Below are 12202 nucleotides of genomic sequence, written 5' to 3' on the forward strand. Positions count from 1 at the left end.
ACCATTTACAAGGAGAGTGACTTTGAAATGCATGTGTACTTTTTATTAGATAGTTATTACCTGCAAAGTTAATTAAGTTAATACTTCACTCACCAGGTATCGTAAGTTCAATATTCTCGGCACATTTGAAAAGGCAATGAACATGATGGATTCCAAATTTGGTGGCTTGTGTGTTGATTTCAGACATTTGGTAAGAGTGTGGCTATATTTTGCAGCTGTGGCTGAAAAGTTTTTTTTGTGCAATTTGTGTGGTGAAAACCATATTTTAAAACAATTCTTCTGTTTGCAGCAACTTAAGGAGCAGAAGTGTATTATTGGAGGCAAAGGAAGTAATGAGGTAAACACTTTTAGAGCTTTCTACCTTGTTACTCATCAGTTAGACCCTGAAGTTAACCTCCAGATTTATTGTCAGTAGTATTTTAATATGCTGAGATTATCAGAATTTACAAAAACTTAGATCGAATATTGAACAGGGTATAACTGCAGAGAAAAAGAAAATAGGAAGCTAAGACTGGGAGCAAAAACCAAAATACCAACCATATTCAAACAAAATCAGGAACTGCAAGTACTTGCAACAGGTACAATGTCTCTAAAGCAAGAGCACTAGTTCGTTGATGATTTTGTTGCTACAGTATCTTTTGGTCATAAAGGGGTTTGATACTAGGAATGTTGATTGACCATGTACTCTTGACAGATGGCGCATAACGCCAATCTCTTATGGTTTTCTTACAAAACTAGGGAAATTGTGTGGGTTTCACCATTTTTGCCTTGGGCTGCTGAGGCATTGTTAGTTTCTGCTTAGAGGTAAGGTGTATAAGACATAAGAGAATTAGGCCATTTAGCACATCGAGTCTGCTTCACCATTCCATCAAGGCTGACTTATTATCCCTCTCAACCCCATTCTTCTGCCTCCTCCCCATAACCTTTGACACCCTGACTAATCAAGAACCTATCAACTTCTTTAAATATACCCAATGACATGGCCTCCACAGCTGTCTGCAGCAATGAATTCTACAGATTCACCACCCTCTGACTAAAGAAGTTCCTCCCCGTTCTAAAGGGATGTCCCTCTATTCTGACGATGTGCCCTAGACTCCCCTACTATCAGAAACATCCTCTCCAAATCCATTCTATCTACATTTTTGAATATTTGTTGGGTTTCAATTAAATTACCCCTCTCTCTCCCCCCCCCCCATTCTTCCAATCGCCAGTGAGTACAGGCCCCCAGGTCCATCAAACTCTTGGCATTAATCCTTTCATTCCCAGGATAATTCTCATGAATCTCCTGTGGACCCTCCGATGTCAGCCCATTAAGCCATCAGGTGTGAATGAAGTTGCTTCATCTCATACCAGTAAACATTTTGCAATTCTGTTAAAGCATTTTATATATATCCTCTGATTTAAAAAAAAACAGCGGTGTAATTCTTGTAAGCTTTATGACTAACTCGTAGAGCTTTGGTTCTGTCCAGGGGCTGCTGCAATTTCTGTGCCTGTTTTATTTGTCTTCCTGTTGAAGTTCTTTCTCCCTCTTTCATTCATTTCCACCCCTCCTCACCGTGTCAACATATTTTACAGGCTTCACTTACTGTAACAGAGGAGCTCCATCTCATTAGCTTTGAGACTGAGCTGGTTCACCAAGAGCTCAGCATCAAACTTGAGGTAAGTTTTCCCTTTAACTGTACCTGCGGGAGATTTGCCATAGGTCCTGCCAGTGAAAAGTCGAGCCTTTACTCCAAGATTAGCTGTATTTGCCACATGTATATAGAAACATACAGTGAAATGTGTCATTTGTGCCCATAACCAACACAGTCCAGGAATGTTCTGAGGGCAGCCTGCAAGTGTTGCAACATTTCCAGCACCAACATAGTATGCCCACAACTTACTAAGCCATCCATCTTTATAATGTGGGAGGGAGCCAGAGCACTCAGAGGAAACCCACATGGTCACGGGGAATTGAACCTGAATTGGTTATCACTGGCTCTGTAAAGCATTGCAGTGCCATCCGGGGAGATGGGGGAAGTGGAAGGCAGTGCTGTTCTCCTAAATTAAATGGGCTAGGGATAGAATTGTCAGATCGAAGATGGGCATCTACAAGATGCTGTGGGCCATTGGCATAGATTGAAACATGCACCACTATAACTTGTAACACCATACTCACGTACCTCTTAATCTGTGATTGCAATTCAGACAGAGGAGTTAACCATGGTTCAATGAGGAATGCAGAATGACATGCTCGGAGCAGTGGCCTGTGTCCCTAAAAATGAGGCAACGTTCCGGTAAAGCTGCAACAAGGCTGTGTATGCTGAGCAGTGAAAGCAGCATGAAATAGATGGGGCTAACTTGATCTTATAGTTAATGGATTGGATTGCAGTTGTGCAGTCCCAGCATGTTTAGGTGTAACTTGTAGCTTATGGTGGACCTTGTAATTGTGGGGCAGAGGAGTTCCAATGCCCATATAACTGACCCAGGTGCGAGACTGGATAGCTCTGGGTGCCAAGAAGTTGGGGCATTGTTTGGTCAATTTAAACACCGGCCCAGATCGACTGAAAAGTCGGCGTCGGAATCCAAGGTGAGAGCCGATTTATTTATTATTTTATTTATTTATTTTTTGCTTGCTCTCAGCAATGGTTACTCTCTCTATGGTGCTGAGGCTATGAAGACTGACCTGGCTGCTGTGCTTCATGCCTGCTAATATGATATGCCAATATAAGCAAGGCTTCGGGCCTACTCCGGTGTTCAGAGCTGAGGACTCAATTTAGTTTGTAACTTTGTTGCTCGCTTCAACTGTTCGTATGATTTGTGTTTTTTTTTCCCTTCCTCTTGCGCATCGAGTGTTGGTCTTCTATTTTCTTTAATTAGGTTCTTTTGGATTTCCTACTTTGTAGCTACCTGTAAGCAAACAAATCTCGAGGTTGTATAATTTATACATTCTTTGATAATAAATGTACTTTGAATCTTTGAAATTCTTCATGAGAAAAGGAGACCTGAAGGATTTTCCCCATATTCAGCTGTGTTCAGGCAGAGGTCCTGTGTGGTTGACCCATCTTGGCATTCTTTTGATACCTTTAGCATCACTAAAGCCACTGTAGCCACACCAAGAGCACTGGTGTGGCAAAGGCAATGGGACTAGACAACATCTCTGTCACATTACTGAAAACCTGTGCTCCAGAACTAGCTATGGTTCTAGCCATACAACAACCAGCATCTACACAACAGTGTGACATACAGCCTCTGACGTACAGTGTGTTCTTCTGACATACAGCCTCTGACGTACAGTGTGTTCTGCAAAATGGACTATCCTCCCAAGTCACTCCATAGCACTTCCCAAACCTCTCCCCAGTACCGTTAAGAAGGATGAGGGCAGCAGGTGCATGGGAGTACTACCACCACAGGTTCCACTCTGCTGTGCACTGCCCTCACTTGGAAACGTACCTTGGTGCTCCCTTGTTGCTGGGTCCTAATCCTGTGACTGTCTCTGTGACAGTGCATTGTGAGAGCACTTTCACCATGGGAACTGCAGTAATTCACATTCTCCTTAACCAAGAGATGACTAGGGATGGACAGTAAATGCTGGCCTTGACAGCAATGCTGGGAGCACAGAAAAGGAAGGAATTTTAAAAGGACCAAAACAGTTGGTGATTTGACTGTACAAATTTCAGGCATTCATGGAGATGTGCGATAGGGAAACCAGCCATCAGTTCACACTGACCATCACCCACTGTTCCCATTCAGTTACCCCCACATTCCCATCAAAACCCAGTCCACCAGATTCTATCAGATGATTTGCAGGCACTGACCTTGTGAGTCTTTGAGATGTGGGAGAAACCAGTGTGGTCTCGAGGAGAACATGCAAACTCCCCACAGGCAGAGCCTGAGGTCAGGATTGAACCTGGGTCTCTAGCACTGTGAGACAGCGGCTTTAGTCACGATGCCTCCCATATTTTATCTTGGTTATGTTCATTCTTCAGCTAACATTGAGAACTAAGTTCATTGGCTGCTGACAATATGTCATGATTTTTTTTTCATTCAGTTGAGGTACAATGAGTTACTGGAGTTGTTATTTTCTGTTTCAGAAGGCCACCTCAGATTTCTCCTGTCATAGCTGTATTGTAGCTATCCATCCAGCTGCCTAGCTACTTCCCTCACACCTGCCTGATACTCAATACTTCAGCTGGCTTTTTGACCATGAAATGGGGGAGAAAATGTTGTGATCCAGCAAGTTACCTAATCTTGCCTGTTGAAATTGGACTTTGTTGGCAGAATTACGTCAATAAGATTTTGGCCAAGTCCACTCTAACAGTACTGTGCCAAACAATGTACTGTTTCTGATTGTGTATATCAGATCCTTCCTTGCCATCAGCAAAAGTGCACAGAATGCCTGCCCGTGGAATTGACGTTATTTCACTTCTTGTTAACTGCCTGGAACAGCTGATTTTTGTTTCTGATCTACACTAGACAATTCAAAAAAAAAATTGAACAGAAGTGGTTCTGCAAATGCTGTAAATCTTCAACACATAGAGTACTGGACGATCTCAGCGTGTCATGCAGCATCTATGGAGGGGAATAAATGGTTGACATTTCAGACTGAGACCCTTCAACAGGACTGTAAAGGAAAGAAACAGAAGCCAAAGCCCTTTTCCATTCCAGTCCTAGTGAAGGGTCTTGGGCTGAAATGTTGACTTCTTTCATTACCCCCTATAGATGCTTCCTGACCTGCTGAGTTCCTCCAGTACTCTGTATGTGTTGCTCTTTTTCTAAAATAAGACACAACAGGAGCTTGTTTTGGGGTTGAACAAGAATCAATGGTTGATCTACAAGTAACAGCATTTTCAAAGGGCAATGTAACTTGTGGCTTTGTGAGTGGTTTGAGTCGTGTAGGGATTCTGGAAGTGAGCCCTTCAGTTCACCATGATGACTGTCCAACCACATATATAAATAACCCTGCATTAATCCTGCATTTTCATTCTCCCCACTTTACCGTTCACTTACTTCTTCCTGCACACCTTCTCCCCAGATGCTACTACTCACCTACACAGCAGGGCAGTTTACAGTGGCAACAGAGAACGAACACACACAGACCCTTTGAGGTAGCAGCTCCACCTACTGCACCACTGGAATTGTGGCACCTTACGTCTTTTGTTTGCTTGTATTAATTTTTATCAGCTTGCTGATTGGGGGACCTTATCTGCAAAATAAAAGGTTGCTCTGTTTCCTACATTAGTGACTACAAAAGTTTTGGGACATTCCCAGGTATGATTGGCACCTTATAATTGCAATTTATTTACCTTTCTTTCATGGCAGTATAGGTTAAATAGTTTTATTTTCTCTGTAAGTACATTAAAATCTGCCTTGTTTTTGACAGACTTGCACTTTACCTGTGGTTGTCATCTCAAATGCCAGCCAACTCCTTAATAGCTGGGCTTCAGTGGTTTGGTACAACATGCTGTGCAGTGATCTTCAGGTAAGGATCTTTGCAATGTTTTCTCAACCAAGTTGAGGGTGGGAGAAGCAACTGGGGTGGTGTAATGAAAGTATTTTAAAATTTGTTCCTTGTTCTTTTTTGATTTAGCAGTGAGAGGTATTCGCAAACAAGGAAGTCACTGTATACATGTTAAAGGTTATAAAAATTATTAGAATTGCATAAAAATATAACGTGGAAAGCGAGGATAAAAGGTTAATGAAGTAGTAAAAGAGATAATACTGCTGGAGGGGACTGCAAGTCTCTGTGTCTCTGTCTTTCTCACGCGTATGAGATGAGCCTTCGCGATGCCAACCTTCAGTACCTCATGCTTCTTAAGCTCTGTACAGTTCCATCTTGTGTACAATAGAAAAATGTGTGTCTTTGAGTTTGAGATGGTTATTTGACTGGTAACTAGGTTTACTATAGTTCACTTTAACTTGCAATTTGTGACTTGAGTCAGTTCATTACCCTTGCCTAATGCCCACACTGCAGAGTTAACCTTTATACCTTTGGCACAAGAACATCCCCTATTCTCTACAGTGCTGCAGAGTAGTTTCATTATTCCCTGTTACACCCACAGTCAGGATATGCAACCTTAGAAATGGAGCTAATCCCTTCAGGGATGAAATCAGGAAAATATTGTCCACTTGGTAAAGATGCTCCTTTTCTTTTGTTGTTGAAATTTGCTATGTTATTTTTCCTCTGGCTGGCTGGAGTATCAGGATAGGGATTTTAGGACCTCACTTGGGGATTGTGAATTGTTAGAGTTCTCTCCCCCAGAATGTGTGGTGTTGAATATGGGTTGCCCCCAGCACGACCTTGGGCTGTGTCGTTTATGAACGCAGACAGTGCATTTCACTATGTTTTGATGTAAATGAATCTGAAGGCTGCACTCGATCATTGAGAAAATTGAAGGGTAGGATAGTTTCTGCAAATCAACCTAGGGGATCGAGAGATTGAGCATGAAAGAGGAATTGAAGCAGTGGATCAGAAACGAAGGGTTAAATAGCTGATCAGATCACATGTTGCAAGTATAAAATACCTATGCATGTCATTTTCTGTGTAGACTGCAAGCTCCGTAGGGAGAACTTGAGAGTTGAAATTTGTTCCTGTCTCTCCTAGAATATTACGTTCTTTTCGAACCCTCCGTTGGCACCATGGAGTCAGCTCTCAGAGGCACTAAGCTGGCAGTTTTCTTCAAACACAAAGAGACATTTGGACCCTGAACAGCTTAACATGTTGGCAGAAAAATTATGTGGTGAGTTGATAGTTAATTTTATTAGGATAAGGGTTGTAGATAGTGGTTGCGTTACTGGACAAGTAATTGGAAGGCTTGAATTAATAATCCATTGAATGAGGTCTCCAGAACAAACCACGATGATTTGAGAATTTGGTAATCAAAGAATTACGATCGTTAACAGTGCTGGATTGTGGCGGGGGGGGGGGAATAAAAAGCAATTGCTTGCACCTCACTCCGTGGCCTGACAATTCCAACACAGTCCTAACTGGTCTCCTGAGTTTCCTCAACATCACCTTGAGGTCATCCTAAACTTTGCTGGCCCAAGTCCAAACTCACACCATGTTCCTTTCACTCGTCAGTCCTGTTCCATGTTGGCTTCTAATGGCTCCTTGGCTGAGCAAAGCTCTGACCGTCAAATTTTACGTAGCCTTGTCTCTCCATATTTCTGTAATCTTCTCCAACTCTTAATAACCACTGGTGTGTCTGTTGCTCTAATCTGGGTTCTTTTTTTCAGAATCAGGTTTAATATCACTGGCATATGTCGTGAATTTTGTTATGGATCAGCATTACATTTGCAATGCATAATGAAAAAAGCTGTACATTATAAATAAGTATATATTAAAAATATATTTTTTCCTCTGTTTTAAGTTTAATTTGGTGAGATACTGTTCATGGGTTCATTGTCCATTCAGAAATCTGATGATGGGGAATTGAATTGAATGATCTTTATTGTCATTATACATAGGTACAATGAAACTCTGTTTGGCTTCCCCTCAGGCAATTAAATAAAGTGATAGATAAAAGCAAGACAGAAATAGAAAAACAGTATTAAATAGATAAGTAGCAGAAAATAAGTTACAGCAGCACCAGAATATCACAGTAATGCACAAAGTGCCGTTAGTGCAAGTATTTGAATCCTTGTGTGTGATGAAGAAAGGTTTTGGTATGCTGGCCTTTATAAATCAGAGCATTGGGTGTAGGAGTTGGGATGTAATGTTGAAATTGTGTAAGGCATTGGTGAGACCAAATTTGGAGTATTGTGTACAGTTTTGCTCACCGAATTATAGGAAAGATGTCAACAAAATAGAGAGTGTACAGAGAAGATTTACTAGAATGTTACCTGGGTTTCATCACCTAAGTTACAGAGAAAGGTTGAACAAGTTGGGTCTTTATTCTTTGGAACATAGAAGGTTGAGGGGGGACTTGATAGAGGTATTTAAAATTATGAGGGGGATAGATAGAGTTGATGTGGATGGGCTTTTTCCATTGAGAATGGGGGAGATTCAAACAAGAGGACATGAGTTGAGAGTTAAAGGACAAAAGTTTAGGGGTAACATGAGGGGGAACTTTTTTACTGAGAGAGTGGTAGCTGTGTGGAACGAGCTTCCAGCAGAAGTGGTTGAGGCAGATTCGATGTTGTCGTTTAAAGTTAAATTGGGCAGCTATATGAACAGGAAAGGAATGGCGGGTTATGGGCTGAGTGCAGCTCAGTGGGCCTAGGTGAGAGTAAGAGTTCGGCACGGACTAGAAGGGCCAAGATGGCCTGTTTCCGTGCTGTAATTATTATATGGTTATATGTGTGTGCTGACAGTTTCAGTCATTGTTCTGTGGGAGTGGTGTGATGGAGGCCACAGCTCTAGGATAGAAGCTGTTCCTCAGTCTATTTGTCCTGGCTTTTAGTGTCCTGAACGTTTTGCTGGACGGCAGCGGGTCAAACAGGGAGTGGCCGGGGTGTGTGGTGTCTCTGGTTATGCTGATTGCTTTCCTCCTGAGCTTGCTGGAATAGATGGTGTCCAGTCCTGGGAGCTCCATCCTGACAATTCACTGTTTCTGAAATGTTGAGTGTGTGTCTTCAGGCTCCTGTACTTTCCCTTTGGTAGCAATGAGAAGAGGTGATGTCCTGGGTATTGAGAGTCCTAAATGTGGATATCGCCTTTTTGAGGCATGGTCTTTTGACGAATTCCTCTGTGCTAGGAGGATAGTGCCCATGATGGAGCTGGCTGAGTTTACAAATTTCTTGCAGCTTGTTTCTGATCCTGTGCAGCGGCCCCTCTGTACCAGACAGTGATGCAACCGGTTGGAATGCTCTCCAAGGTACATTTGTAGAAACTTTGGTGACATACCAAGTCTCCTCAAGCTCCTAATGAAACATAGCTGCTATCATAACTTTGTAATTGTATCGATACGTTGCACCCAGCTTGGATCTTCAGAGATGTTGAGACCCAGGAACTTGAAAATGCTGATCACTTGGAGGACAGGGATCTGCCCTCTTGTTCCTGAAGTCAACAATCAATTCCTTGGTCTTACTGATGTTGAGTGCAAGGTGGTGGTTACAACACTACTCAAACAGCTGGTTTATTTTGCACCTTGATGCCTTCTCGTCACCATCTGAAATTCTGCCAGCAACAATTGTGTTGTAGGCATATTTATAAATGTTTGAATTGTCTGGCCACACAGTCACGGGTGTAGAGAGAGTAGAACAGCGGGCCAAGCATGCATCCTTGATGTGCCAGTGTTGATTGTTAGCAAGGAGGAGATATTGTTTCTGATCCGCACTGACTGGTCTCCTGGTGAGGAAGTGAAGGATCCAGTTGCAGATGGATGTACAGAGACCTATTATGTGTTGTAACTCCAGAAACTAATTGAAAGAAAAATATGGGAGCTAGGATATTTGTCTACTTAGTTTTTCTTTTCCTTTTTTAGTGACACGCTCACATATGATGTGATGGTGTAATGGCGTATGCCATTTACATATTTATTACATAGAAACAACAATGAATTGTGTAAACAAAGAATGCTTAATCAAATAATATATTTACAAGATTAATCAAATATTACTTGTTACGTACCCTGTAACTGGGTTGCCAAACCGGCAGAAATGGACCACTCGTTGGAGTCTGGATTACTAGGAGCTAATAAAGTTTTATTAAAGAAATAAGTAACACAGTACTCTAATCGTAAGGATATAAATGCAACAGGTTAGCAATGATAATACACACATGTACACAGAACTAGGGTAATAGGAATCAACCAAGCTCTATCGCAGTCTAAGGGTAAAATGATCAGTCTCAAGTGACGCAGAGTTCCGTTCAGCTTAGTACAGTTCACAGTAATCGCTGTTGTGCCGTTGGAGAGAGAGAGAGAGAGGAGTGGGGGGACGCAAATTTGATTCAGGCAGACCTTTGATGTTCTTCGCAGTTGGTTTTGGGCGGACCCTTTTATGCCTTCTATCCCACTGTGGTCACCGACTGTGACCCCTCCGTTCCGGATACGACCGTTCTTCTGCGGTGAACCCGGCACCCAGGCAAGGGCGGACACACACACCAGGTTCCCACCGATCGTACCTTTACACCCTGTGAGTCTATGGTCGGTTCCCGCGAACTGGACCTCCAAACTCCCACCAACTTGTGGGGGTACACCGCTCTTCCAGGGTCTCGTTATCTCGTGATCTCGTGTGTGCCGTGCCTTAGCGAACCTGTTCTTTTTCTCCCCCTGCTGGGGTATCGCCTGTCCATTAAACTTCAAACAGTTCAGGTTCAAAGCAACCGGTCTGTCAGTATCCTGAATTGTGTTTCTTTTCCGTTATCTCTCTCTCTCCTCTCTCATTAACATTTTGAACGTTTCTCCATTGTCTCCCTTATCTCTCTCATTAGCATCAATCGTCTGATAACTTGGTTTGTCGTCACATACTGAAATATTGAATACACTACAAGGCCCAGCCTTTGGAGCTTGTTGATTAGAACTGAGAGTATGATTGTGTTGAATGCCTAGCTGTGATCAATAAACAGCAGTCTGACTTGAGTATTACTGCTGTCCAGGTGATCCAAGGGGCAGGTGGAGAGCCAGTGAGATTGCATCTACTGTAAATTGCAGAGTCTAGGAATTTGCTTGGGCAGGTGTTGATTCTAGCTATGACCAACCTTTCAAAGCACTTCATCACAGTAGACGTGAGTGCCACTGGGTGATGGTTGTTGAGGCAGTGAACCAGGAACATCCGGTGAGCCAGATGTGGATCCATTGAGATTTCCAAACAATCAGATAGCAGGTTATCAGATTTTTACTGTATTGCTTCAGTCTCTCAGTTACTTCCCTCTAAAATGACTCAGCAAGCTAAGTTGGAGCAACAAGAGATTGTGAATAAATCCTGGACTTGCACTGATGTCCAGATCCTGACACTGACTTCATAAAACTATTAATTTTCATGGGACTATTATTCCCCTAAGCATTTTCCAACCACCTGCTACTACTGTCAATATATAAAAGAGCTTGCCTTGCAAATTTCTTGTAACATTTACCCCTCCCCCACTTCTTGCCTTGTGCCTATACCCTCTCTATCTACCCTATCTATGTACTCCTATCAAGCTGTTCCTCCACCGCTGATGTGCCAGAGAAAACAACCCAAGTTGGTGCAATCTCTCCTGGTTAATACACTCACACAAAGACATCATCCTGGTGGACCTCTTTTGCGGCCTCTGCAAAGCCTCCACATCCTTCGTCAAGTGTGGTGGCCAGAGTTGCACATGGTTGGATACATTGCAGCTATATAAAACAATTTACGTGGATTTGGATAAATGTTGCAAGGGAACAATGTAATGGGAAAGAGCAGGACAGAGGGATTTGGGGAGATGACCAATGGGTGGCTTTCTTATAAGATTGTTCCGTGGTGAAACTATAGCTATAATGACAAAATATGCCATTGTTCAGTTTCAAGGGCGTTCCATTCTGTTTCCAGTTTTGTGTTATATTTTTCTTGCATTGTTTAGGGGTTCGAGAAAACTATGCAGATTGTTGCATTACATGGGCAAAATTTTCAAAGGTAGGTGTCTCTAATTTACTTCTAAACTGTTTATACCCGAACATGCCAATACCAGCACTCCAAACTCAGCAATTAAAGCAAGTAGTTTTCAATTCTTCACTTTTCTGGCCCTTTACAATAACAACTCATCAGCCCATCTCTATTCTTTAGGGTTTTTAATTGATTATTATCTGAATTTCAACAAAGGACCTTGAGACATAAAAGCAAGAAGTATGTTGCACTGTTCAATAAGATCACCTTTCACCTCAGTACACTACTCCAGGATTAACCCAACATTCCTTTATTCTCTTGACGTATAAAAGTCAAATCAATTTTGATCTTGAATATACTCAGCATCTGAGCTTCCACAGCCCTCAACTTCCATACTTCTCATAGACCTTCGGGTTTCGATCTTTGGTATTGACCGCCGGACGAGCTGATGACGGGATCCCAAACTCTAGGCTTACTGACTCACCGGCCCTCATACCTCCTTGCACAGACATCTGATCCCAGGACCCACTGACTTGGGACAGCCCAAGCATTTAAAAAAAAGAATTAGCTATATTACTATTACTAGAAAAAATGCCTAGTGATTGCACGTATACAGGTGATTTCATAAAGGTTATCAGCAAGCATAGGAAAGTTAAGCTATAAGAAAAGTAACAATTCTACACTCCACTCCAACACCATGTACACTATTTACTAT

The 12202-nt window shown here is 42.3% G+C and overlaps 1 protein-coding gene across 3 annotated transcripts in view; it reads left to right on the forward strand.

Moving 5' to 3' along the window:
* Nucleotides 1-12202, forward strand: part of LOC134340191 (signal transducer and activator of transcription 3.2-like) — a 91773-nt gene that overhangs the window by 54251 nt on the left and 25320 nt on the right. For all 3 annotated transcript variants that reach the window (XM_063037159.1, XM_063037162.1, XM_063037160.1), the window contains 6 exons: nucleotides 97-190; nucleotides 290-337; nucleotides 1576-1659; nucleotides 5363-5461; nucleotides 6584-6719; nucleotides 11465-11517. In XM_063037159.1, the coding sequence (XP_062893229.1) occupies nucleotides 97-190; nucleotides 290-337; nucleotides 1576-1659; nucleotides 5363-5461; nucleotides 6584-6719; nucleotides 11465-11517 (514 nt within the window). The remainder of the gene's footprint in view (nucleotides 1-96; nucleotides 191-289; nucleotides 338-1575; nucleotides 1660-5362; nucleotides 5462-6583; nucleotides 6720-11464; nucleotides 11518-12202) is intronic.

Source organism: Mobula hypostoma, chromosome X1, assembly GCF_963921235.1.
Source record: "Mobula hypostoma chromosome X1, sMobHyp1.1, whole genome shotgun sequence".
Lineage (NCBI taxonomy): Eukaryota > Metazoa > Chordata > Chondrichthyes > Myliobatiformes > Myliobatidae > Mobula > Mobula hypostoma.